This window comes from Dromaius novaehollandiae, chromosome 12 (genome assembly GCF_036370855.1).
Source record: "Dromaius novaehollandiae isolate bDroNov1 chromosome 12, bDroNov1.hap1, whole genome shotgun sequence".
Classification (NCBI taxonomy): Eukaryota; Metazoa; Chordata; class Aves; order Casuariiformes; family Dromaiidae; genus Dromaius; species Dromaius novaehollandiae.
Genome location: NC_088109.1, coordinates 13,513,496 through 13,541,147, shown reverse-complemented (window position 1 = coordinate 13,541,147; position 27,652 = coordinate 13,513,496). Strand labels below are relative to the sequence as shown.

Here is a 27,652-nt window from a genome sequence, read left to right as displayed (position 1 = left end):
ACACAGACCCCGTACCAGAAAAGTACAGACACAGTAAAGAAGCCACCAGAGCAGCAAAAGAAAGATGAAAAGACAGATCTTCAAAGCATCTTTAAGAACACACAAAAAGACAGGCCACTGAGTTATAGCGAAACTAAGTTCTTACTACCCTGCAACACCTAAAACTAGGAGAAGACTCCTAAGGTTTGGATAAAGAAAAGTGGACACTTTCTTCAGCAAAGTTTCTCATCCTTACCACCATCTTACAGGTATTTATATCTTAAAAAAAATTAAGCCCCTTGAATGGAAAATTCATACCACTCTAGAATGTGCTGACAGTCATTAAGTCTAAACTACAAAAAAAGAGCACAAGAGGAACCAGACAGGTAAGACAGACCTGATTATTTTAGATATAAACTGAATTATACCCAACACCACATTTGAGATTCCAAAGGCCCTGAGAAAAAGTATCAGACTTCTTCACTTGTCTCAGAAAAATTAACTGTACTCAATTTTACGCTTCATTGGTCTTAAAATGCACAATATTCTGTAGTTACCAACTCTTTACCTTAAGCCCTCCCTATCTGTTTCTCCAAACACCATTCCAATTGCTCACATTTCCCCTGCCTGCTCCTTCTGGCTAAGGGACAGGCTTGCACAACACAAAATGCTCCATGGCCCGTAACTGAACAACACAGCTTCAGAGGGGTTTCTGTACACATTAAAACATACAGTCATTGCTCTCAGATTGAAGCAAATCATACATATGTGGTCCAAAAGGAACTAAGCTGCATCTTCTTCAAGAAAAATTTCACCTCACCTCCTGTATAGCTCCTGCTCTGCTGTAGAAGACTTCTGATCAGAGTTACTTGCCATTGGTGGCTGGATTCCTAGAAAGAGGAACAGAAGCATGTGACAACTGTAGAAGAAGGCAGTTTCTCATCACATCATAGATTATTTGGGAAGACATGAACACTTCAAAAGTATTATCCCACCAAGAAAAGATCCAATACACTTAGAAAAGCATCAAGAAAATTTAAATTCTGTGGACGCAGCTAGAATTCATGAAGGCAAGAGACACCAACACCATCTTCGATAAGGCACACTGAACAAGGCATGCTGCAAAAACTTCTAAATGTTGCTAGTAAGCTAGCATCTTTCTAAAAGAAAGCAAACTCCAGAAACCCTGGTTTATATAAAAGCATAAAATGGAGTTTTGGTCCTGCTTTCCACTTTTTTCCTGTAGTTCCACTAAGTCTTCTCCTTGACCTCCTCCCTTCCTTGTACTTACAGAGATCTCACAAGCAGAGTTGAAATTACTTGTTGGTAGTTCAGACTATCCATAAGGCTGAATCCACTTTCAGAAAAGGTGTAGGCTAACAGCAAACACAGTAAAAGCCTGGTTCACTAACTTCAGATTAGTCTGGATGCCTTAAACAAATCCATATCGATAACAACGGCCAACAACGTATATTTGATCACCAACTGAAATCAAACAGTTATTTGACTTGAAAAGAAGGACAAGTTCAGAGACCAAGTTCTCATTGGCCATTGGCATGTCACAAAATAGCCAAGCTTAGTCAGTCTATCAATTTTTCCCCTTCCCCTCTCTCCACATGAGCTTATTTCTGAAGAACATGCAGCAACATTTCACCAGTACAATATACTCCCCATGTATGGAAAGGGGAAAACAAGACAGCTTTCTAGAAATCAAAAGAAAAAAAAATTCTCTGCCTTTCTTATTGCATGTTTCCCTGAAATCCTAAAGAGATCTTCATATAGTCATAAAACCATAGGATCCCAATTGCCACATGACATTGCTGCCTCTCACAAACACATGAAAAGGATGTCTCAGGACTGTGATGTTCAAGTTCAATGATACTGGTATCTACCTACATAAACATGTCAAAGGCTAATCAAAGAGCTCCTTTCCCAACAAGCTAGTCTTGAAGAGATACAGGCATGCCACATAACATCCAACTGGCAGTGCTATTGAGAACAGTGTCATAACTCTAGGCAATAGATCTAATAGGGACTGACAGTACCTGTAGGAGATTTGGATGTCCCTTCTGCAGCTGGTGACAATGATGCTGTGCCATTGGATGAGTGGGGTGATCTCTGGTTGTCCCTTTTAGGTTGAGGAGATTGTTTCATTCGGTTCACGACATCTTCAGAGAGCTAAAACATAGATTAACATAAATTAACCAAGTAAACTCTTAATTTATACATATTTCACTACAAAAGTTCCCTACTTGTTAGTTTCCATGCTACTGCAAAATATTGCTGGTTAAGTCACTTTAATACCAGATTCCTTTGAATTCATGGAGTCATCACATGTACATTGACTCCACATAAAAAAAAAAAAGCCAGCCAAACAAAAAATAAACACACACACACAAAAAAAATCCCTGCACACACATCGGTAAGCAATAAAGTCCCCGAACTGCCAAGTATAAAGGCTTCAGACAAGGAGAACAAATCTTCCACAAAATACTAATGAAGATGGAGAGCACTGTTAAAAAAGTCAACCCCTCGAGCAGGGATGTATTTACCAGGAGTGGAAGTAAAGGCAAACTACAAGGGAGAACAACTGCACAGCCCTCCTATTCACGTAAGGCTGCAACTGGTTTTGCGATCTGAACTTTATTTTCACTCCCTTACTTGGGTTCAAACCCAGGAAAAGGAAAGTAAACTCGAAGTTTCCTGGAAATTCAGTCCAAGGGGGTTCTCACAGCATTGCAAGATTGACCCCTTCTCTTCCACCATGGTCAGCAGTTCTGGGCTGACCACAGAACTGTAAAACAAATTGAAATGAGATCGAGTTTCCCTACCTACGCCAGTCATGGTCTGACAGCACCGAGCACAAAGCGGAGGCCAATGCTGCCAAATCTAACAGCATTTTTAGCATCTTTGTTAACAGCATTTTTAGCATCTTTGTTATACATTGTATTCACACCAACTTTTGGGGTCTTCTGCCTTTTGCTATGTTCAAAACACATATATATGCACAGTACCTTTGACATAGGATCCGATGAGAGATCCCCAGACGTAACAATACCCACCACAAGAGAAACTGCCTGACAGCAGGGAAATCTTATTAATGACAAGGACAAAATTCACAGCTTTAGTGAAGTGCCTTTACTTCTCCTGGGGCTGCCAGGGCGGGGGGCACCAGGCAGAAACTCCCAGTACCAATCACCATATATCTGAAGCCTGGGGGCAGTGCTTATTTATTTTAAGAGCTTAACCTAATTTTCTAAGGGAAATCAGTCTCATCAAATAATATACAATACTACTGGTCCATTTAAACCTCAAAGATAGTAGACATCTCAAAAATAATTCAGTTCTTCACAAACTTTACGAAAATCAGCAGTGAGCTGAAGGAAAGAGTTCCATATTAGCGCCCCATGGAAGCAATCACTAATATGACTTAGCCTGAGGCCGTTCTGCACAGCCAGTCAACAGGCATGTACGGACTAACAGACAGCACTCTGCATCAGTCTGAGAACATGTTCCCTCTTACCCAGAGAAAGATGTCCAAAGGAATATGGAAAGAAGCATCTATGGAAATTAGCTTTTAAAAACACAAACCTGTAGGAAGCCAGTCTTCATTAACTGCAGATTCAGTGGAACTACTTTTTATATACATACCCTCAAAAAGCAAGTAACCCCTATGGTACTCTAAAAATGGGGAATGACTGTTCTATTTCACAAAACAAAAACAAAACAAAAAAGTAAAACCTTTTACTTTCGGAAGTCAAACGGAGAGACCTAAGACCACCACAGCTCATTTAATCTAATCAGGTATCATGAGAAACATAGGGCCCTCTTCATTTGGAGCTCCTGCAGGTCATACACAGACCTGTAACAGTGAACCCACATTTTAGTCCAGTTCCATCAGTATGCAACTGATGGAGCAGCTGACTAAATTAAAACAATTTGTTTTGCTGCTTATATGATAGGTGGGGTTAAACCCTGAAGTGGCCCCACCTGCAAACTGCAAAGAGAAATCAGGCAAGAATGACTTTACCTGAAAGAACCTGTAAAAGGAGAGTTGGCACAATTCTGGATAATGTCTGTCAAGTGATTGAACAAAATGTGGGGGAAAAAAATAAGTAACCACAGCAAAACTCACTCTGCAAACTCATTTCAGAGGAATTTTAGGGAGGGGGGCGGAAAAAAGAAGTATAAAGAAGCAACAACAGTGAAAGTGATGGTAGAAACAAAAAAATAAAGTAACTAAAGAGAAACAGGGAGGAAAAATCCAGAGGAAAAAAAATGCACCAAAAAGAATGATACGACCAGCTCTTTCTAGGGCTTGTTTTCATGATGCACATATGTAGATGTTCAAATCAAAGTTTGAGCAGTGGCTTCCCCACTGGCTCTCCTGGAAGCACCCCTGCTCCTCACTAATCCCCAACAGCCTCTTCTCGCCCTGCGCATCCAGGTAGCGGTGCTCCACCAAGGAACTTGGTAAGGTTATCCAAGGGCAGATGGCTCTCCTCTCAGATGCTTTCGGAGCGAGCCAGTACTTCCACCTTTCAGCATCAAATCACTTGCAAAGCAGAAGGTGGCAGTGAAGGGTGACATTAAGCAGCAAGAAGGGGAAAAGGGATGAGAGCAGAATTTGGAAGAGGATAAAGGCTTAGCACCTCGTCCCTCAGGAAAGGCCAAGCTCTGGCAGCCAGCCCTTTTCTCCAGTGCTGCCCACTCCTTCAGCACTGCCTTCCGCTGCTCCTCCCTCTTCCCTGCTTGCTTTCCCCATTCACCCTTTCCTCCAGCCCCGGACCCCCCTGCCCTGCTCTGCCCCAGCTCAGCCAGCGCTGCAGCAGCACCTTCCCCAGCCCCGGCTGCCTGCCACGCAGCCCCGGACCAAGCCCTTCCCCAGGCCTCCGGCTCCCCTCTCTCCTGCACCCCCTTTCCCCCAGCCCCTCTCCCCTCAGGCCTCCCAGACCCTCCCCCCTGCACCCCCTTCCCCCCAGCCCCTCCCAGCCCACACTCTCCCAGCCCCTCTCTCCCCGGCCTCCAGCATCCCCTCCCCTCCCAGCCCCTCTCCCCCAGACCTCTGGCACCCCTCTCACTCGTCCCTCTCCCTTGCACCCCTTTCCCCCCAGTCCCTCGCAGCCCTCTCTCTCCCAGCCCCTCTCTCCCAGGCCCTCCCAGCCCCCCTCCCAGCCCCTCTCCCCCAGCGCCTGTAGCACTCCCGGGCCATCTCACCCTGATGCCCTGCAGCACCCGGACTTGCTCCCGCTCATCCAGCCCGAAGGAGACCTTCCTGCTGCCGTGGCTGCTCTCGCTGCCCCCCATGCCAGCGCGGAGGAGGTGGGGGAAGCCCTCCCACGCCGCGCCCCCCTCTCGCACCGGGACAGCCGCCGCGAGCAACACCTCTCCCCTGCCGCCGCCTGCCAACATACCCGCGCCTCATTGGCGGCCTCCTCCACGGCGGCCAATAGCGCGACGCCTTGCTGGCGGCGAGCGCGGTGCACGCTGGGGGCTGTAGTCTCCGAGCGGGGCGACGGGGTAGCTCGCCCCGCACGGCGGAGGCCTCGCCCGCGGCCTCGGGGCGCTGCTGGGGTCCCGGGAGCTCCCGGCTGCCGGGGGCGGCAGCGCAGGTCCCCTTCGCTGTCCGCGGCGGGGGGCTCTGCCGCGTCCCCCCTCCAAGGTGAGACCACGCAAAGCGCAAGACACCCCGCTTCCCCAACCTGGCCCTCGGGGTGAGAGGTCACTTCTGCCAGGCAAGTCTCCCCTGAAACTAACGCTCCTTCAGGAGGTGGGGGGCAAAATCCTAGAACGTTAATTTGAAAAGCTCTCCTCACTAGTAAACATCTGCACCGAAACATGCTCAGCGGCAATTTCTTGGCTCCGGCCTCCTCCTTCCCCTCCAGTGCAAATGCGAGTGCCCTGCGCCAATCCTCCCCACTTTTCCAAACTACTCCTTTCACTTTGATACGCTATATATAGCGTGTTTCTCTCCTGGGCAAAAATTAGGGGAGGAAAACAGCAAAGCAGCACAAATTAGCACACTGAAAATAAATAAAAATGGAAAGCATAAAGCTTGTACCTTAGCTCCAAGATACGCCTTTGGGTTCAGGAAACAGGGTGAGACAGAGGAGCATCCACTGCGCGTGACCAAGACAGGGCAGGTCGCGGAAGATCCCCAGGGTGACAAAGCCCTTACGGGGGGTCCAGGCAACTTCCCCCCTCATCATCTAGGCAAAGCATCCCCTTGCCCCGGGAGAGCCCACCTTCGCTGCCGAGCACGGGCGTCTCCCGTCACTCCCCCCAGGGAACCCCACGTCCACCTTTATATCCACCGTTTCTCCGTATTGCTCGAGGGAGTGCATCATCACCACATTTCAGCTCCCGTTTTTCTGATGATTAAAAACAAATACAGCTTACAGTCAATATGAATTACAATTTTACAGCAGCTGCTTTATGGCAAATCTAATCATCTTTGAGCCAGCAAAGACTTAACAGTTGTGCCATTACTCGCTATGACAGGCACGCTCAGAGGTCCCAGGCAGATCAGAGCATCACGCAGTGCTGCAGGTCATGCAGACCCTTGGGATACAGTCCCTGGCCCCAAGCACTTACAATCTGCAGGCTAAATGAAGAGAAAGAGAAATAAGATAATGTAATACACAAGCAGCCGGAGCAAGAGATGGTAGCTTTGGAGGAGCTTTTCCAAAGAAACTTTCTGGATTCCTAACAATACAGACCACATACTGACCTATAAAATTTTGTGCGTGTGGCAAGACATTTACTGAAGCCTTGGTATTGACACACAGCTTTCCTACTTACTAGTTGTGCATTGGAAGTGTTAGCTGTGCTTAGTGTTTACCCTTCACTATAATTAACATGGGAACCACAGCTTTGGCTCAGCAATGGGACTCTGGCCAGGTCTAAGGGAGGATCCAGAAGGACCCCCCACACACACCCTCCCCAAGAAATGCAGGCCTGTAGCATATTCCTGAAAGAGGAGATTATTTTCCCATTACTTGAGTAACACCTAGTGCATTGCAGATGTTGCTGATTGCTTGACCTCCCAAGACTAGAGCATTACAAAGCAGTATTATCAGCTATTTGCAGTACAGAAGTGCTGCACAGGGTCAGAATGAAGGTCTGGGTAAGCCAAAACTCTGCTTTAGAAAGGCCAACAGCCAATATCTAGGAGAAAGCACAAGCGAGGCAAGAGCAGAGCAATTCCTCCCAGAATACTCTCACAGCCTCTTATTTTTAAACTGCCACTCACTAATTTCATTCAATGGCTCCCACTTTTTGTACTTAAAGAGCCCATGAACAGTTATTGCCTGTTTGCCTCCCCTATCCTCTCAGAGACCTCTATCATTGCTCTTCCAGGTTTATGAGTTCTCAGCCATGTAATTGCTTCTCCTACAGAAGCCATCCCATAACTTTAATTATTCCATCACCTTTCCTTAGGCCTTTTCCAGGAGTCATTCTAGCCATAACTCCAGCTAGGTGCCAGGCAACATCTGCAAGGATGCAAACATGGCAGGAGGGAGAGCATGCAAAGACAAACAAAAACACAGTTCACACCTACAGCTATGCCTTCCTGTGCTCTCCAAGAGCCTGCGAACACTGCGGTAGAAGCAACTGCGATGGTGGCAGAGCAGCTGTACAGTAATTCAAACTACCTATGCAAAGAGCAGCGGGTGATGCTATGGTTAATGGCCCCTTGGGCAACCCCTACAGGTTTTTTTGCAGGTAGTCTGGCAGGAGCATGGTATGGTCAGGTGAAGTCAGACTTTATTGCACAAGGACATGACTAGCTCTCAGGCTACAGACTAAGCTCACTCCCCTTCCCCAGCCTGTACACCCCACCAACAAGCAGCTGACAGGTGCTGGCTACTGCCAGCTCACCTAGCTGTTACACAGGGCTACTCTCTCCTGATTCAGCCAGGAAAGTCAGTCCAAATACACAAACAGAATTCATTTCAAAGCCCAAAGAAGAAATAAAGTGTACAACAGTCAACACATAGTTCCATATAAGCTGAGACACCTGATGCTGGGCATGTCAGGGTACAGCAAGACCTAGTTAATGGCAGGAGAAGAGTCAAAGCTTCACTGATTTAATTATTTGGACCTAGAGACCACGCTCTGCAGAGTCATTTGCTGTCCTAAGAACATACTTCCAAGAACCAAAAATCTCTGGCTCTGTCATTCCATTAATACCTGCCATATCTGCTAAGGGTTTTATTTTTTGATTTTTAAAGAAAAAAAAAAATCAAAAAACATTTTCCCCCTTAACATGAGTCACTTGAGAAAGAAAGTATGACTATTTATGCCAAATTTAGTTTTATTTCTTTATTTTACAAACAAAAAAATATACATTTACTCTATACTTAGTCTCTTTGCATCCCCCCCCAAACACATAACACACTTCTGCTCAAGAACCATTGTGAATATGGCCCAAGGCATTTATATACATAAAAATACAACAGGAGGAAGGTCAGTCTATGACCTAGTGCAGAAACTCCTCAGCAGCAGAATGTGGGACACTCCAGAAATGCTGGAGTCCTGCCAGCAAAGGAGAGGATGGACATGTTGACCACCCGCCTTGGTGATCCTTCAGCACTGAATTTAGCTGATAAAAAGGCAAATTCATAACCTGCTCCTCACATCATCAAGAAGGGCAGACAAGTCCTTTCAAGTTCAAGGTGTTACAGAGTCAGCAAATACTCCTTGGGATGGGAAAGCATTTGCTCCTTTATTCCTGAACTGCTTCAAAACTTCCACATCTCTTGGCCCTTTCCAAGGCCCACAGCTCCAAGGGAGCTTTGCAGGTTTCCCCATAGTGGCCAACAGCAGCTCACTGTCTGTGTTGTAAGCAGCATTAGGAGCAGCAGCAGGGCAGTTCAGGCACCATGTCATCCATCCCTTTTACAGTAAGCAAGCAAGTGCGGCTCAGGCCAATTCACAGCAAGTGATGGGAGGGACATAGAACATTTTTCTGATGTGGCAAAAAGCTCATCTGGCCAGTTGCTTGTCCACCCCTTACACAGTCATTGCATGGAAGGGAAAATGTGAAAGGCTGTTGAACCACATGGTATAAATTCAGCTCAAATACATGGACGAATGGAAGCCTTTTTTCCTTAAAAGTGAGTAAAAAAGTTTTTTAAAAATGAGGGGGTTTTGTTTGTTTTTACGGTGTCAATGTTACTTGGAAGCCTGCAGGGCAAAGTCCACAGGCAGCAGAACAGAGAAGCTGCATTGCTCATTAACAAAGAAGATAAGCAAAGGGCCTGCATAGTTTTGGCAACCAATGTGCACTTTGTGTTCTTACCCAAGCTGTTTCTTTCCTTACAGTGGGAACACCTGGTAGCAAATGCTACTACCTAGTAGCAGTGCTTTGCATGATCCAAACTATTAATGCACTGCACCCTCCACAAAGATTTCCCCAAAACTCTTACCTCAACATTCTTCTTCAGGAACAGGAGCGTTGGGGAAGAGATGCACACAGTCCCCAAGTGTTTCATATTCCCTCATTCTGCCATCTCTAATGGAAAGCTGTCATTGGTTATAGCAGATCTCCACCTACCTGGAGGACTCAGGTAGGAAAGCACCCCCAAAGCTAGAGGAATAAGCCTCTTTAACCTTGGAGAGCACAGTATGTCCCAGAAGCCAGTCTGATGCAGTGGATTGGACTACAGTGTCTTGGAACTGCACGTCAATCAGTTCAGACAACAGTCCCTTTCCAGACTGGAAGAGGATAATAGGAAGTTCCAGATAGTCTTTAAATGAACCATGCTTCACATGCACAGAAGTATTTTCACTGCCTCAAGCCATAAACCCTATTCAGGCCAGCAGAAATCTGGACATCTAAACTGCAGCATAAGAGAAGGACGTTGCCACAGAAGCAGTAGCAGAGTGTCCCTCTCCCACCTACCTCCCAACCTAGAACACTAGTCAGCTCAATTCTAGCAGTCCCTCTGTGTTTGAGAGCTCCCCCGTCACTAGACACTGGCAGCTGGGACTTATCATGGGCTTCTGCTCTGCCTCAGGCATCTGAATTTCTCTGGAGCCATCATCTGCAGAGTCAGCTCCCTCCTCTACAGCCCCCTCCAAGACCTTGCCAGATCCATGAAGCAGGGTGCACGTGTGAAACACACACCCCTCACGTCTTACTCTTAAAACTCAGCCTTGAATCAGTGTCCTCACTTAGGTTTCACTGTGAGTTCAGCTGCACAGCAGCACAGTCTGCAGAGACTGTTTCACAGCTGCTTCAGCTCAGCTAGTCAGCATGGCTGCCTGTTCTTCTGTCAGGTCATGTCCATGCTGCTACCTACTAACCAGTGCACCCCAAAACGGTCTCAGGGCACACTGAACAGTTTTCTTCATACCCTCTCTTCTCTTCCCACACACACTGAAAGCTCCTTTAAAGCCCCAGAAACTGCCATTCGTGATTTTCATCAGTATTAGCTGAACCTGGAGAAGAGCACAGCTGACCAGCCTCCCTCTCCAGACACTGCTGTCACCAGGAGCCTATGCAATTGCATTATGACAAGACCCACTCAACTATGCTGCTCAAGAAAGCCCAGGAAGACCATCTTTGGCTCCAAGCACTAAACACTTTCTATACATGCACAATACAGCAGTCAAATCAACACCCCCATCCCTAAGTGCCATTCCCCTACTGGGCAAAGAAGTGCTTTCAGTCATTGAAAAGGAAGGGGTACCAGTCAGGCCTGTCTTCTGGGTCATATTTGCACCTGGAACACAGAGGATCAGGAAGATTCAGTGTTTATAGGTTTATGAACAAAACTGTTCTAGGTTGTTCTTGGGTAGCAACAGAAAAATGTCCTTTCCAATGGGTTTTGGGCTGCCAACTGTTCCACAATAGGTTTAGGAAATCCTAAGCAAAAAGGAAAAAGCCATGGCAGATAGCCAAGGACTGGTTTCCAATGGACATCCTAACAGCTGTGGTATCAGGGAGTTTGGAAGGAAAAGAACGAGGCATCGTGTGAAGGGGGCTGCACTGCCTTAGGCATTGATGGCTTTCCAGCGGTCACTGTCTACGCTGTTGATGCTGCCCACGTGGTATGGCATAGAGGCTACATCATCCAGGTAGGCCGCAGTGTCAATCTGAGTGCTTGAGTAGAAACCAGAATCCATTCCTTCCTTCTTGGCAACAGCATAGGGGTGTGGTAGGTGCACATCTACATCTTCAGGTTCATCCACTTGACACTTGTAGGAGAAAAGGATCTTCGGCTCAGACCTGGAGTCATCAAAGATTTAAAATATTTGTTTAAGCAATGCAGTATCCCATTGCAGTCACCTATCCTTAACTGAAACTCAGTAGCAGCAATAAGAAACCTTACATTCAGGCCCTAGAGAAGTCTTTGCATTACTTCATGGCAATTACTCCACCAGGTAAACTTCAGGACTGAAAGCGAATGCTAACTGCAGCTTCAGACCAGCTATCCAGGCAAAATAAAAATGGGAGAATCCTGACTCCAGTGGGAAGATAGTCATGAGCTCATCTTTGGGAGTTCTGATCTACCAGACACATCCAAACACCACTGGACTTCACGACAACATGGCTACAACAGAAGAGCATTGTGCCTCAACCGCCATTCACGGGCATTGGAAAAACCAAAACATAAGCACCTGAAGATCAGCAGTTTCCATCTCTAACTCCTGAAATCAGAAGGGAACAGTGTCTGCAGACTGTAGAGGCACATTTTCATAGTTTAGGAGTACTTTATGTTCCTAATTATTTTAAAGCCTACTGTTTCTTGCTCATGGACAACAAAAGGTAGAGCTTCTCACATTGAAACATTTTTTTTTCCCTATCAAGATGCATCTCCCCTGAGTGGCCACACGGCGGCACCCCCGACCCAGGAATCATGCTGGCCCGTTGTAAAAGTGCTCACAAGCAAGTCACTCACCATTTAGAGGAGTCCCCAGCCAAAGGACTGGTAACAGCTATTGAGTTATCTAACTCCCAGACCCTCTCTACAGAGCTGTCAAAAACCCCACCCAGAAGACCACTTAATCTTCCAGGACTCAGTCTCTCACTAACCATTCAGTTACCAATTTCAGCAGCAAAACTTTGCATAACAGATGCAGACACTCAAGAACTGATCCTCATGAACATTCAAGAAGAATAACTATCGGCTCCACTTTGCATACAAAGGGCCGGTCAATTCTATCCAAGACTCCTAGGTCACACAAGAAAAACAGCAAGGATATAAATGAAAAATTGGTTCTCTAAGTGGCATTCTAGTCACTGCCTTTATTCTATAGATGGTGAAAACAGGGGTGCAGGACAATTAAACAACAATATATACATTACAAACCCCTCTTTCTGGCTACTCACCCAAAGAAGCCTTTTAGGAAGGCCACATAGATGAGAGGTGCAAAGAAGCTGAAGTAAAGGAATGTGGTAGCATCAACACAGCTGTCAAAGGCAAAAGGGAATATGAAGGAATTTAGCATCCACACAGAGTACAGCTAGATAACCCCAGCCACATCCACCCAAAGGAAGTGATCCCATTTCCCTCTGCAGTGTCTATGTGGAGCAAAAGAAAAAAAGTCCTGTGCTAAAGAAATTTAGGCGAATGCAAAATAATAGGCACTGCTGTCAATGTCTTGCTGCTCCTAGACACTTTGGGAGGGGACCATGTCAATCCCAAGGTTTGATCAAGAGCACAGTCTCAGTGTTCCCAGTTCCAATTCACAGAAATGACAACGGTCCCTGCAGATTCCAGATACGACAAAGGGCATCCATGCTATTTCTAGGAAACTGCCCATCTCTTGTCTTATTAACTATGAAAAATGAACCAATGACAGAGCCAGTGGTCACACTATTACCCTCACTCACCACCTCAAGACCAGTGCAGAGCATGCAGCTCCACAGACCTCCCCACTGTGAGTTTCCTGAGCACTTTGAAGTCTTTAGGCATAAGAAAAACAGACCCGACAGCTTTATTCCTCCTTAGGAACACCACAAAAGTTTGCTTTCTCAGGAGATGCAATGCTGAAGAACACTCAAATGCTTCATGGGAAACCAGGCTACAGACTTCCTCCCCCAGCATACATACCACAGTCCCTCTATGATATCCACACAGAGGAGGGCACTGCCCAGGCCCTGCACCAGGTTCAGCAGAGCCAAGATTCCAGCATAAACATAAAAACTCTTCCTGGCTGTAAGACATGGACACAAGGATGAAGTTCAACTTCATCAGCACCAGCCCAGCACAAATAGTAGGTCCTGTTTGATGGAGATTGCAAACCCAATGAAAGCATCTTGCCATCTGGGCTGCTTAGGAATTCCAGAAGAGTTATGACTGCATGTTTTTGTCCCATGCTGCCAGAACTTATACAATGAGCTAAACCATGCTCTCCTGTATGTGCATGCACACACATGGCACACAAATGGGTCTTAAAACACAGCATCATGGCAACATATGCAAAGATGTTATAGGCAAACATCTGGAATCACTGTCAGTCACATACTTGGACATAAAGAAACACAGCTGAACCAGAAGCAGCACCATTCTGATCTGCAGTACTAACACAACTGCTCAGGAGACCTGAGCAGGAGCAGCAAGTAGGCTGACAGCCAAGTATCCCAGAGATCAACACTGGGCAGATCAGGCCCAGAACCACCTACCTGTAGCACATGCCACATATTCCCTCCCTCAGGGTACCCACACGTAGGTGCAAACATTACCCAGAGGAGAGAAAAAAGGAAAAAAAAAACCCCAAACACACACACACACACACACACACACACGAAAGCATCTTACTAATAGCCTATCTCCCTATTCAAGAACTGCAGATAATCTGCAACAAAAGAGGGCAGGGGGGAACAACACACACAACACAAAGTACCCAGACAAAACTTAAGCAGCTCCCAACTAGCCCGCAAAGCCCAGGACTCTCCTTTCCCAGGTGGGTGACCAGCATACATACATCATCATACATGCATTTCAAAAGAAACTATACAATTAAGTAGCCATTTTTATTGCTCTCTGAAGATATATTCACCATCGCAGTCACATTATACCTGTGCCAATAACTGAGCAGTAAGTCTTGTTTTCTTAATGTAATGGCTTAACTACTGAAGTAGCAGTGTAGTCACTCTTACCCTTGGCCTCTGAAAGGCATAGCACACTTTTTCAGTCCTTTGTTATGTATCTGTACCCTAAGTTAGTGGAATGTATCTGCAGTACAGATGCAGGACCCTCTTATTCCCATCTATCCTTTTTACTAGTGCTGTCCCCATCTATACTCTCGAACACACTACAGTCACTTACAGGGCAAAGAAATCCGGTCTTTCAGAGGAGTTTTTGGAAGAATCACCACCAAGGAATAGACCTGTTGAGACAAAGAACTAACTGTTCCATGGCTGTTTGGTAACTAAACTCAACAAGCCTTGCAGGGATGGTGTGTGGTGTCAGGCACTCCCTAGACGCTCTGGGGGGAGCACAGACCCGATATTGAACCCAGTGCAGATGTGAAAGCTCCATACCTCACCCCCATCAGCACAAATAGGCTGGTCACCAGGAAACAAGAAAGTGAAGGACATCTTAAGGTTAGCTGGAATTCAATTGCCAGATTTTACATCACCCCACAACATTGTCATCTGCTTCAGCTTCCCTGCCCCATGAGAAGCATCAGTGCTGCAGGAACAGGGTGTGTGGGATCTATGGCCTTAGCATACACAAATCATTCTCCTTGTCCCATTTAAAAATTTAAAGAGGCAGAAAGAGTGTGTAACACATGGTTGGTATTCACCAGAAAGAAGAAACAAGAGCTGGCAAGCCAAAAATGTCTCCCTCCATGGCCATAGATGTTGAAGTCTTCTGCTGAGAGATGGGCATCAGGGTATAGGATTTCCAAGGTCCCCTAGGAGAGAAGTGGTACCATCACGACTCCATTATAGTCAGCACCCTCCCTACTGTGGGTGTCTGAACAAAGGTGACTACATTTAAAGAAGTTCAGATAACAGTTGTCTCTGTCTTCTCACTAAGGCCCAATCATTTCCCTGCTTAGGTCATGTCAAGCTCATGTAGAAGAGGTGTGAGAAACTGAAGACAAGTGTGTGTAGGGGGAAAGTGGCAGAAATTTGTCTAAGGGAAACCAGCATCAGTGACCTCCTGGAAGGGAGACTGAATGAAGGGAAGAGAGTGGATGAGGCAGCCCTCTGTCTGAAACAGATAGAGTTCCACCTCCACTTCCATCTCTATAGTAGACCCTTCATACTGGAACATCTGGAATATAAACACCTGCACTTATGAAAGAGTTGGGAAAGGAAACTGTCTCATTCACCTGTATACCTGAAAAACTGTATGAACAGAAGCTAACATACAGACAGTGGAGAGAGAAAGGCACTTGTAAGCAGTTATTGAATCCAGATATATAGCTCACACACTTGATGTTTAATGAGGCTCCATCATGTGCTAACAATCAGCTCACTGCCACTGCAAGCAAGACCCTGAACAATGATCTGTGTGTTATTCTGGCACTGCCTCAGAGAGAGACACAGGGCTGGCCACTGACATACCAAGAACAAACCCAGACATACACTGCATTGTTTGTAGCGAGGTGGCAACACAGCTAATAAACTGAGCTAGCAAGCCAACCGTTAGTTAGAAGGGAAGCAAGAGCTCTCAGAAAGACAGAAGACAAGAGGCTGGAAGGGCTCACTGCACCGCCTTTATCTGACAAGGGCACTTCTTGTCTCTCCATCTAGTTTTGGCAGAACTTGAGCTAGAGTCAAACTGGTTGTTCAGATATGAAGAATTCTCACTCCCATTTCAAAACTCATGAAACATGGCAATTTGTCTAAACCTCATCTCATTTCTTGACCCTGGCTGAGCCAGTCATGCCATGAAGAGGTTAGAGAGATCTAGTCTCATGTATGTGCTGAGGATCCTCATACATCACCATAAGCATCCTGTCATCCCCCAAAAGCTCATCCAAAAAGCAAAGCTGCCATTTGTCCCATATTCCAGGCAGGAATCCCACACCTAACTGCCTAATTCCAAGCAATGCTCTCTTTTGCAAAGACTAGCTTTTCTGTTCCAGTATACTCACCTGTGTGACAGAATATGCCAGAGACAGCACTGTGGTGATTGCCAGAACACGTTTCACACTTGATTTACTCTCCAGATGACCTGGACATAAGGAACATGGGAGTGAATCAGGATGTGATCCCAACCCTGGTAAAAATCAATTACCTCCAAAACGAATATAGGAAAATTCCAGAAGCCTTCAAGGGAAGGTTAAAGCCCACTCAACCCCTGGAAATTGCTTTTCTGTTTGGAGGTTAAGCCTTTCACAGACAAAACAATACCTATAAAACAGCAGATTTTAACTTTCTTTCCTCCTGTCCCCACTTATACATAGAAAGCAACTAAGTCTTTCTACTGCTGTTAGAAAGAGAAAAAAGAAAAAAGGTGGGGGGGGGGGAGGGAATCAGGAATGACACCAGTATCACATACATGGAGCAGTTGAAGAGTTTCTTCTCAGGAAGAATGTTGATGGGCAATTGGGTTAGGGCAGGGGAGAAGGCTTTACATACTCTGGAAGAATCTGCACTGGAATATGCCAAGCTATTTTATGAGCCCTTTAGAGAACAAGGAACCAGTGCTCAGATGTTCCACTGGCAGCCATGACAGGCATACCTACCAATTTCCTGCTCCTCCACCCCAGCCCACATCAAGAAGTGCTCCAAACAGCTTCTTCACTTTCACAACTGAAGGAAATAGAGTAACAGGCTACAGGAATGGCTAAAGGGGCTGAATGAAGCCAGGATGGAATCAAACCAAGGTGAGATAGAAGGACTGCCAAAGGAACCATCCTTCTTACATAAAACGGGGTTCAAGCAAAGATCAGATTGCTGATCTGTGCATGAGTCCTCTTCACTTAAGCTGTACACTCCCTTCACTATGTGCATGCAGGGGAAAAAAATTGCTGCACATATGAACTCTGAAACTATCTTCACAGTTCTTCTGACTTGTGCAATCAGGCTTTCAGCTATTTCTAACAAAAATTGCTGAATCTGTCCTCTGTATTCTAAAGATTTTCTACTTTATAGGATCAGCATTCACACAAACTTCCAGACACAGCCTCTGTGGAAAGTAGGGGAATAGGAAGCATTTAAAGTATTCGAAAGCTTCCTGACACATACCAAAGGCAAGGCCTAGAATCACCACGCTCAGCTCAATCGCCAGAAGGAAGAACCTTGTGATCTCCCACAGGATCTGAGGGATGACAGAAACCAGACAGACAGGATTAGGAGAAGTGTGGAACCAATCGGAAGCTAATACAGCAAAACTCCACTCTCTGCTCCAGGAGATGGCACCCTCTGGATGGAGCAGGGCATTTCTGCAACCTTCCTCATGCTTTGTAGGGATGCTAATTACATGCTTGTCTCAAAGTCTGACCCAGCCTAGGAAACGAAACTAATGTGTGGGAGCAAGCAAATAGCATGCCTATGGAGAGAAGTGTCCGTGGCTTACCACACTTGAGGCTCTGTCACTGATAATGGATGTGTTCTTCCTGCTGTACTCCCAAACACCACCAGCCCCAGATGATCTTAAAAGTATAGCAAACAGGGCCAGTTCTTAAAGCAGTAAATTCTGCAGTGAACTTATGTCTGAGAAAACTCGGTATTCCAAGTCCCAAATATTTAGTACTAGTCCCAAAATGTATAGCAAACTGTAAAGCATTCCCTCCTTCCAGCTGGTCATTTTCATTCCCATGTTTCATTTAGTGCACAAAAGCAAACAAACAGCAGGTTAAGTGACTTTCCTGAAAGTTATGCAATAAAGTAATGGCAAGTAGGGCAAGATCCCAGAATCCTGGCTCAATCATTTTTCTCTGAACAGCACTCTTGAGGAGACAGTATTTTAAAAGGCATTTGGTGAGATACTTAAGAAAACAATCACACTTCTAACATCTTACATATATATATTCTACTTATTTTATAAGAGAGAATAACACAAACATAATAGACACATAATAGAACATGTCCACAGGAAAAATTGAGAGCATCTGTCCTACTGTCTGACTTCCCAGGAAGGAGTCCTTAGCAGCAACACTAACAGAGCTGAAGAAGAGTACTTTCTCACCCATTTCGCCCTTATTGGAGTCCTGTACATAGATCTATTCAACAGAGGTGAAGGAAAATGCTACAGACAACCAGCCACTCACAAGCAGTGCAGTAAAATGCTTTGATAGGTAACATAAGAGAAGGGTACCACATTGATCCCTTCAAATAAAGGCTAGAGAACTGTACGCTGAAGGTGGCTCTTCTGTCTCCAACAGCTCAAGAATGACAGAGCTTTTTTGTTTTAGGTGATCCTCTGCTACAAGTCAAATGTTTACAAGGGAACGGCACGTACAAAGCTATTTCCTGTTTGCTAAAGGGTTTGCCCTGTGCTCAGAGTGGCTGCAAGGACATTCAGCTATCAGACTCACAGTGGAATTCATTTTTATTTGCTTTCAGTAAGAGGAAAAAAGAGTATTTTTCCAAGAGCCACACAAATACAAGCAAGAATGACAAAGACCAGGTGTTGCTTATCCTTTTAAGGTATCTGAATGCTTAGCTCTTGCAAAAAAGAGTCATTCCATCTTTGCAAGAGAAAGTTTTGCTGCCACTACTTGCACATCTAATTTAGGAAGTTCATTGTTTTACAGCCCTGGATGTTGTGATCATTTAGGTACAATTATCAGAACAGGATCCCATAGCACACATAGCTATGAGTACCACAAATAAAACATTCTTCCTGAGTTCACATAAAAGGGAAGCAGAAACAGATTGCCGTGACAGAACCGCATAAAGCAGCGCCTCTGAAGTCAGTGTTGTACCTACCTTATCAGCAACTGTGGCAGCATCAGAGGCACTGACAGTCATGGAGACAACAGCACGGGCAATGCCAACTAAAGCCACCACAAATACCTACGTGAAAAGATACCAAAGTGAGCTGATGTCAACAGGCAGATATGCAGCAGTTACCAGAAATTCCTTTGGAATACAGTTTCAAGGTCAGTTTCGAAGCCTGATAACGGGTACTGAGGACTCCAAGTCACAGACTCAAGGTAATTTGCTGAAACTGGCAAGACGACTCCTCAGGCCTGTTAGATGTAGGAGTACTGACTTAGAGTCTAGGAAGGAACAAATGCCCTCAACTGTCAGATTAAACAGCTCTGACGAGGTCTCATCCACTCCTTACCATAATGCTTTTACAGGCAAAGAGCCTTCCCACCCTACAGTCCACTCGGTCTGGGGAAGGAGAAAATTAAAACAAAAATATATCCCTCCAAATTACAAGATCAAATGCTTGGTGTGACTGAATAAACCAAACATAAGTGAAGCCACTTGACAGTAACTATCACACTTAGATCTATGATAAAGGTGAAATCTTATTTCACTCAGCACTGACAATGCTCAGGAATGCAGAAGATAAGTCAGCTGCAGCCAAAAGCTTTAAAGCCTCTTACCCTGCAGCACAGTGCAATGCAAAGATACCCAAGTCAGTTCACACACTATTTAAGCATGACAGCATGGAGCTCAGCAAGGCTAATTTACTAGTCCCTGTGCTGTCATAGCCATACTATGCAATTAAGAGCTCAGTTGGATATATCTACCCTCCACTGTGCAATGAAGGCAGCCTCTGAAAAGACAGATTTTTCCAGATAAAAATCACTAGAGTCATGGGCTAATTTATTATAACTCAATAAATGACACAGCTAGATTCATCACAAATAGGAAGGAGTCCAGATTGATTCCAAGGTGGTTTGAGAACAGCACCTATAAGCAAACCACCTGCAGCAGAATGTTTCCCCTTAAAGGGAGAAGGAATGAAAACAGGACAAGACAAGAATGTGACATCCCCTCCTGGAGTGGAAGTTCCTGGGAGAGAACACTCACAAAAGGAAAAAGTCCCTGAATATAATGCTATCCTGTTGCAGCACAACTCATTGGAGAAGAAAACATACCCTTTTTGTTTCCTAAGTAGGAAGAGACTCTTCCCAATCTATTCACTTAGCTTTAATCACTGACACCACCAGAAAGCACTGCTTGGAGATGTGACAAAAAACTGTTTGAAAGGAAATCTCACAGAAAACATTTACATCCTCATTGCCCAATAACATACTCCAGAAGATCAAACTGAGTGAAAAGCATTTCCCTCCAAGGCTGTCGCATCAGTTTCTGCTTCTCATTCTGTTTTGAAAAAGCCAACAGCATACAGTCAGGTCACCTTTTTTCTTTCCTTTGGTTTCTTAGGAATTTCCCTTTCCAAAGCCTTTGGCACTAACTTCTTACTAACTTCTTCCTGAACTTCTTAGTTCATTACTGGAAACATAATAGAAAAATTTAAATCCAAACTGGAAATGACTAATAATATATATATATTTTAAGAGTTTGAAACATTTTATGTACCTGGTTATCCAAAACTGTGCACAAGCCCAATGCCAATGTTCTGGACATATAAGAGCTAACAAGACTTCTTACCCGTTTGGCACTGTTTTTGATACTTCTTGGGTTTTGCCATGCCCACCTAACACAACTCAGACACATACTTCCTTATTCAATCTGTATTGTTCTCACTGAGAAAGAGCAGGCACATTATGTTACATTAAGACAAGCTAGGGTCTAAAAATGCACCCATGATAAGGCTTCCGAAGGACATTTCTACACAAACCCAGGTAGGTCCTTAGCTTCACTTCCACTGCCTCATGAGCAATATCACAGTTAATCAGAATGAATGCTCAGAGACTACTGTAGAGACCACCTGAAGTGATCAGAAGCTGCTTGTACCTTTTTAAACTAGGAGAAGGGAACAGACAAGAGATCTTACATGTTTGAGAACTGTGGCTGTACTGCCTACATATTTTGTGTCCATTTTAAGAAGCAATGAGAACATCCCCCAAATGAGCAGCCACTTTGTTATGATGGGAAAGAAGCTAACAGGGTTGGGTTTCTACATGCCTGGATTAACCAGAATACTATTTTCTACAGCAGATGAACCACCTTCCCAACAGCTTCACACAAATCATTCTCCACTGTTTCACTTTCGCTATCTCAGAAAGAAGCTGGTTTCATTTCACATGCAACTTCCTCCAAGGTGCAAGGAAAACATATGATACAAAGATGACAAAGCAAAAAACAAAGCAAACATCACAAATATGACCACAGCAGAACAAAATCCACCCTAATCCAGATATGGACATTCCCAGAATCTAGAAAAATTAGATTTCAGACCAGAGCTGGGGGGGACACTTTGACTGTTTCTTATAGTACACCTGTGTCTAAAAACAGGTTTTATCCCTGTGGAGATCTGATCTAGGTTCTCTCCAATGGTTCAGTGATACTGTTAATGAGTGGTAACAAAAAACTGTCACTCCTCCAATCAGTTCAAAAGCACATAGTGGTACTCACTAGTATGTAGAATGTAGTGAAGATCGGGCTGGAAGTGACACGGATTTTGGCCCTGGCAGAGGGCAGCTTCCAGAGAAGAAACATAAAGAAAAGCACATTGGGAACCAGGAGCAAGAGATCCCAGTAGCGGACTCTGCAAGAAGTAAATAAAACAGTATTTTCCAGATCTTCAGCATCTAGAAGACAAGGTACCAGCTCCAATCCCTTCTCACCCAAACTCTGAGAAAGAAAGCTCTTTCCTCTGGCCCAGGGTCAGTCTCTGGTCCCAGCTTTCCCTTCTCACCTGGATTTCCCGATGTCTTCATAGAGCAATAGCAGGCACTTGTGTGGCACAGTGATGTTGGTGTCATTGACTGCCTGCGTTGTTGTTGGGGACAAAGTTGTCACGTTATCCAGTCCTGTCACCAGGGCAGTAGTGTGTGTGACATTGTCATACATGGTGAACCTCACCACAGACATCGTGGACGGGAACATCCTGCCTTCTTTCTGGTCCAGGTCAAGCAGAGCACAAGACAACCACAGAGACAAAAAGGCAACATTAATTCAGTTGTGAGTCAGTTAAAAAACACATCCCTTCCATTAGGCCCCAGCACAACTGCTTCCTGCTCATTACAGCAAATTATCATCATCAGAAAGACTGTATTACACAATGGAGTAAGTGCCATCTGCCCCTGCTCTGCACACAGCCATTACAAGATAGTGTTTTTAGTCCTGCCTATGTACCAGGATAAGCACCTTCAAAATAGTGCAATACTAAGCTGGATTAGATTTCATGATTTTTTTGAGCATTAGCAGATCCATAGAAGAAATCAGGACTCTGCAACAATACATAGCATCACTGATGAAGATAGAAAACCTGCTGTACTACAGCATTAATTACCTTTCTAGCTCCCAAGATCATCAGAAATTATGGTCAATGACTTAATTTCAACTAAGGCAAAGAAAAAGATTGAAGGCCCCTACTCAAAACCTCACAGTCTAAGAGTAGGGAAAGCCTGACATACTTTTATGTCAAGGGACTGTACAGACTCTTTACCTTCAGCAACCAACATCAACAAAAGCCAAGATTAATCATTTTTTCTCCTAATCCTCTGCAAGGCACTGCAAGTGTTTTGATATTAAGCACAACAGTAAGATTGCGAAAAAGCAGTGTCTTTCTACAATCCTGTTAGTATAAGGTTCTCAAACTTCTTTACATCCACCTATCTCGATGGCATAGCACTTCTCAGACAGATCAGCATCATTACTAGTAGTTTGCAAACCCAGAAACAGAAGCAGTCCTATCTAATGACTTTAAGGTCAAGCTCTAGAGCACCAGAGAGCTATGGTCAGACTCCCAGACAAGAGCTATGGCACTTAGTTCTTTTGTCTGCCCTACCTTCACCTGTTCTGCTACTTTGAAAGATGACAACACAGAACTTCTCCTTCCCCTGCTGAAAACTTTTTGAACTGCCTTCCCTGAAAGCACATTCACATCTTTTCTGCCATCTGCTATCCCCCAGGCCCTGCACTGCTGTGTTGTTAACTATCCTTCTAGAAGTTAAAGGGAAATTCTCTCTCATCCATAAACTCCCTCCGCTTTATGACAGCGCTGATGGCTTGGTAAGTATTGCACTGGCAGAAACAACAGTAGAAGTTCATTCCTCTGTCACCTCTACAATCACCTTTGGAGCTTGTACTTTAGGGACCAGGATTATGCTAGAGTTTTGAACTGATTTACTTAGTAAGCCTGCTCCTGACTTGATGCCTCACCTCATGCAAACCTCCCCACTGTAAAATGGTAACCCTCATTATTAATACACTTGACTAGCTATGAGCTGAACACAATCACGACATCCTATCATCTCTGCAGCCTGGCACTCCCCAAAGAAGCTGCCACAGATCACACACAGATTCAAAACACTTCTGTCAGCTGTCATCTTAAAGATGCACATTGCCAGGGACAGAGAGCACTCAAGCAGCCTGTGTGCTACAGTTAATCCTGAATTAACCAAAAACCACACACACCCACCACACACCTAACAAACATAAAACCTCATTTGAGTTTAGCCCAGGCTGGCATGGCAAAAGTGACAGCTTCAGTGAGAGGACTTAAAAGGTAGTTTTCCTGCTAGGTACTGGCAGGAAACTCTACTGACTTGTAAGTAGGAAAAAAGCAGGAAGTCCTACTGACTTGTAAGTAGGAAAAAAGCAGCACAGCCCTGTGTCATCTACTGAACTTCTACAGTTCAATAGTACCTTCCCCACAAACTGCTCAGGACTGTCAGCCACAGACTTTACTTTCTCTTCAGAGGCTAAGACTCTTCCCAGCTCTTCTGAGGGTAGAGGGGATCATCACACTCTCAGCTAACACATCCTCCCCTTTCGATCCATCCACGTTGACAGATACTTGCTGAGTGGAGATTTTCTTTTGTGGCTGCCGTATGTGGTGCTGCACAAGAGACGTCACATTAAATAAACACATGCAGACCTGGAAAGGTCAGCTTTGTGCTGAGGTGGCAAAATCTGTGCCAAAAATCCTAGTTCTAGCAGTGGTTTCAGCAAACAACCTTCGTATTACGGACTGCTCTCTAGAATTATCTTCTCTTCCCTCCAGTTTCTCACTTCTCTGCATTCGTATCATTCATTTCCTGTTAGTGACTTTATTCCATTCTCTTAGTCTGAAACACTTTGGAGACCTCTGGCTCAGTAGCAGCAAGAAAGAACATGTTCACATTCACCAACACAGAGGAAATTCTATCTATTTTTTAAAGAGTTGGGAAGGGGTGGAGAGAAACCTCACAGAGCACAGGTAAAACAACATCAAAAACTCCAAGCCATCGCACCCTCTTAACGCGTCTTCTGGAACATGGAATTTGATCTGCCTGTCCCACTGAGAAGAGCTCGAATATAAAGCTGCTAGAGAATTACATGGCAAAGAACAACTTTCTCATAAAAGGACAAACAGATGCCTATTTTTTCCCCTCTAGAAGCCACCACTATCATGAAACAGCAGCACACTGCTGATAAGGAGGGGAGGTGGTCACATGTAAATGAGCTCCAGGCACAAGCTTTCAACAGGTAAACTAGAGTCAAGCTTACCTCAGCTAGGCTGCTTGTTACAGCCTGGTGTTAGTGTCTATTTTTTCCTCCCAAGATGAAGTACACACAAAGGCAGAGCAGCAGAACATGCAACATGAGGACAAAGGACAGCCAAAGCTATCAGCCGGACAGGTTAATTTTCATGCTTTTCTAATAGTTAAAGCCTACAGGAAGGATGTGGGGAACTGTTCCGTTCCTGTCAAAGTCACAGCAAAAATTCCAGGGCAGTGGAACCCAGAACTGATGGCAAACATCCCGTTAGGTTTTGTCACCCCCAGCAACGCTGCTCCTCACAGCATATTCTCCAAACCCTTGCCCTGTCCAGTCTGAAATAAATCCAGTCAGCTGAGCATATCCAAGAGATCACTCACCACACCCTGCCTTCACAGACAGCCCCGCTGCAATCCAGGCCTGCTCATTTTAAGCCGGTGAAATTACTCTGTAGCCACATAAAAGGAAATCAACACCACAATCCTGGTTGTCTTGTGACAGGCAGTTTATTTGCCATACACCAGAGCGGGAGAGGAAAAGAGAAAACAACCAAAAAAAATAATGTTTTTCTACACTACAGCTGAAGACAGCCTGACTTGATTGAGGCCTATTTCTCTGTCCAAGCACTGGACTCACAAGTAGCATGTAGAGCAAGAACATGTCTGTGACTTGTAGGCTCTCCAGGCAAAGTGCCGGAAAAGGTTCACCAGCTTCTTTGATGAAGAGGACTGCTCTTTTTTGCCTCTCACCAAGTAGACTTCATTTTTTGTTTCATGACACTCTAACTACAATCAGAGTCCAGCAAAATTTGGCGCTGAAATCACTGGGCAAGCCTCTGTGCTCTCAAAGACCACACACGAAGTTGAATTACACACCTACCAGAGTTTCAGCTTTAAGAAAGAAATTATAGTTTTCTTTCTTTTGGAAAAGGGCATCAGAAATCTTGCGCATATACATCATACTAAGGTTAGCAGTGCTCCCTAGATAAACAAACAAAAACAGAAGACAACCCACACTGGGCTGTGCTTAACAGAAAGCTGGACTGACCTGACCCCTGCTTAAATACAGGTGCTACCTCAATGACATAAAGGTTAAAACAAAAGACTTTTTTCTTTTTTGTTATTCCTCCTTTTTATCATAGCTTTTCAGATCTCATACTTTGTACTCCTTGGTCAAACCAGTTGCTTTTACTCATTTCATCCTTAGAACAAACTCACGAGACCGGGATTTTCCACCAGTGACAGAGGACTAACTTCTCTTTTCTTCCCAAGTTTCATTATCACATCTGGTACCGGACTAACTTTAAAAGAAAGTAACTGCAATGCTAAAAGAAAGTCAACCAAATAAAGACAGCAAAAGCATCAGCAGTAATCCAAAACCAGCAGACAGAGAATGGCCATTTGTGAGTGAGTTCTGAAATACGTATCTTTTTTCCCCCCAGCAGATGGGTGTACAGACAGCATGTAAGAAGAGGGCAAGCAAAGCAACAGTAGGTGGTCACTACGTTCTACACTGGCAAGGAAGAACTGCCTATTTTAAAGGAAGCTAAAGGAGTCAGGATTGCTAGAGGAGATCTGAAGCAAACCTACCTTTGTGCTACGCAAAGGTGCCTCTGCTGCGCCGGGGGCGCCTGCCCCGCCACGGGAGGGTTCCCCAGCCGCACGAGGGGGCGCAAAGCCGCCTCACAGGGCCCGGCCGAGGCGCTGGGGCTCCGGGAAACGCGGGGAGCAGCGAGGCCGCGGCAGCTGCTCCGCATCACACAGCGCCTCCGAGCCGACGAGGGCTACCGCTGACCGGCCGCGCCGCCCCGGGCAAGGCGCCTCGCCCGCTTCCACCGCGGTGCCTATCTGCAGAGATAAGTAAATACGTAAACAGAAAGAAATAAGACAGCACGGGCGCGCAGGCAGCGAGGCTCAGGGCGTTTCGGACCTCGCGAGCTGCCAGGGGCGAGGGCAGGCGCCGTCCGCGGGCACCGGCCCCGGCGGGCACCGGCGCTCGCCCCCCCCCCCCCTCGCCCGCGGCTCCGCGAAGGCGCCCCCGGCGCGACCCCCGCGCCCGGCCTCGGCGGCGCCTCGCGCCCCAGCCCCGGGGCATGGTCCCCCCCCCGCCGCCCCCCGGCCCCGGCCCCGCTCGTACCGGCCGCCCGGCCCACCCCGGTCTCGCCCGGCGATGCCGCTCAGTCGCGGGGGCACAGCCCCACCATGCCAGGCCCCGGCCCAGCCGCTCCCCTCAGGCAGGGAGTGTCGAGGAAGAGCGGCCCCAGGAGAGAGCCGCCCCCGCCAGGCGAGCGGCGGTGAGGGCAGAGGCGGACCGACGCCTTTTCGCCCGGGCCCGGCGTCGCTCTTGAGAAAGAGTCCCCGAGAGGGGTGTCGTTTCGGCCAATCAAAGGCGTCTCCGGAGAGACGGTCTGTCAAAGAGGCCAAAAGAAACAGCGGCGCCGGCCAATGGGAAGGGGCAGGAGGCGGGACTTGCGGGGCAGGCCTGTCGGGTTTTAAAGGTGCCCTGTCCCCCGCGTCCCAATGCGGGACGGGGAGCAGAGAGGCCCGACACAGCAGAGGCCCGGGGCCTCCGCCGCCTTCGCGTTACCTGTAGCCATAACCGCGCGGCCCCCCGATTAGTCCCGGGGGGCCCAGGGCCGGCCTTCCCCTGCTTTAAAATGGGTGCGAGGAAGAAAGCATCCTCACACACCGCCAGTGAAGGAGGCTGACCTCGGGCCTCCCGGAGGCCAGGTCTACCCCAGTCTGAGCCCCCAGAGTGGGGGACATTGCCCCCGGGTAGACCTGGCCTCCTCTCCAGCCTCCAGCCTCCATCTTGACCTCAGTTAATGCAGGTGGTTAATGGTTATATTTGCCTCTAACACGTAGGCTCTGCTTTATAACCTTACCTATATAGCTCCCAGGTGAGCCCATGCGACTGTACCAGTTTCAGAGGAACGCAAACACAACAGCAGGCGCACACGTGATCCAGGCATCTGTGATCCAGGCATCCGTATCGGCGCATGTTTCCATTGCCAAGAAAATGCAGATTTTAGGCTGCTCCAGTGGTGAAATTATTTATTTCAAGGTGGGGGGGTTAATAATTGTCTTCCACAGCCTGGATCTTGCAATCAACTCACTGCAGGGGAGAATGATTAACGAGCCAGAGAGCTTGACTTTTAAGGAAAGTTTAATGCTGACAGAACCA

At 46.0% G+C, this 27,652-nt stretch overlaps 2 protein-coding genes across 5 annotated transcripts in view; both read right to left on the bottom strand.

Moving 5' to 3' along the window:
• The window catches only part of CHCHD6 (coiled-coil-helix-coiled-coil-helix domain containing 6), a 116,256-nt gene extending 110,844 nt beyond the window's left edge, over positions 1–5,412 (bottom strand). For both annotated transcript variants that reach the window (XM_026093144.2, XM_026093145.2), the window contains exons 1-3: positions 5,197–5,412; positions 2,025–2,157; positions 800–869 (exon numbers count right to left, since the gene is read on the bottom strand). In XM_026093144.2, the coding sequence (XP_025948929.2) occupies positions 800–869; positions 2,025–2,157; positions 5,197–5,391 (398 nt within the window). In that variant the 5' untranslated portion in view covers positions 5,392–5,412. The remainder of the gene's footprint in view (positions 1–799; positions 870–2,024; positions 2,158–5,196) is intronic.
• Positions 5,413–9,554: 4,142 nt separating this feature from the next.
• On the bottom strand, positions 9,555–27,475 carry TPRA1 (transmembrane protein adipocyte associated 1). Of its 3 annotated transcripts, none has more exons than XM_064518984.1 (12): positions 27,354–27,475; positions 26,059–26,316; positions 21,681–21,883; positions 21,398–21,530; positions 18,827–18,913; positions 17,141–17,213; positions 16,045–16,124; positions 14,743–14,853; positions 14,262–14,322; positions 13,044–13,146; positions 12,320–12,400; positions 9,555–11,215 (listed from the first exon to the last, which is right to left on the bottom strand). In XM_064518984.1, exons 3-12 carry the CDS (start codon positions 21,869–21,871, stop codon positions 10,981–10,983), a joined length of 1,155 nt encoding a protein of 384 aa, XP_064375054.1. In that variant the 5' UTR covers positions 21,872–21,883; positions 26,059–26,316; positions 27,354–27,475; the 3' UTR covers positions 9,555–10,980. The 3 variants fall into 3 exon arrangements, with proteins under 3 accessions (XP_064375054.1, XP_025948890.1, XP_025948889.1); XM_026093105.2 differs by lacking the exon at positions 27,354–27,475 and adding an exon at positions 26,606–26,843 and having other exon boundaries at positions 21,681–21,879; XM_026093104.2 differs by lacking the exon at positions 27,354–27,475 and adding an exon at positions 26,606–26,842.
• Between the last annotated feature and the right edge of the window lie 177 nt (positions 27,476–27,652).

What these genes read in the sequence shown, in the direction of transcription:
- TPRA1 (XM_064518984.1), bottom strand. Translation starts at nt 21,871, where the DNA reads ATGTTCCCGTCCACGATGTCTGTGGTGAGGTTCACCATGTATGACAAT. An exon ending in GATTCTAGGCCTTGCCTTTG is followed by an intron (nt 16,125 to 17,140) that starts GTATGTGTCAGG and finishes CCTTATGTCCAG; the next exon opens with GTCATCTGGAGAGTAAATCA. An exon ending in GATATCATAGAGGGACTGTG is followed by an intron (nt 12,401 to 13,043) that starts GTATGTATGCTG and finishes TGCCTTTGACAG; the next exon opens with CTGTGTTGATGCTACCACAT.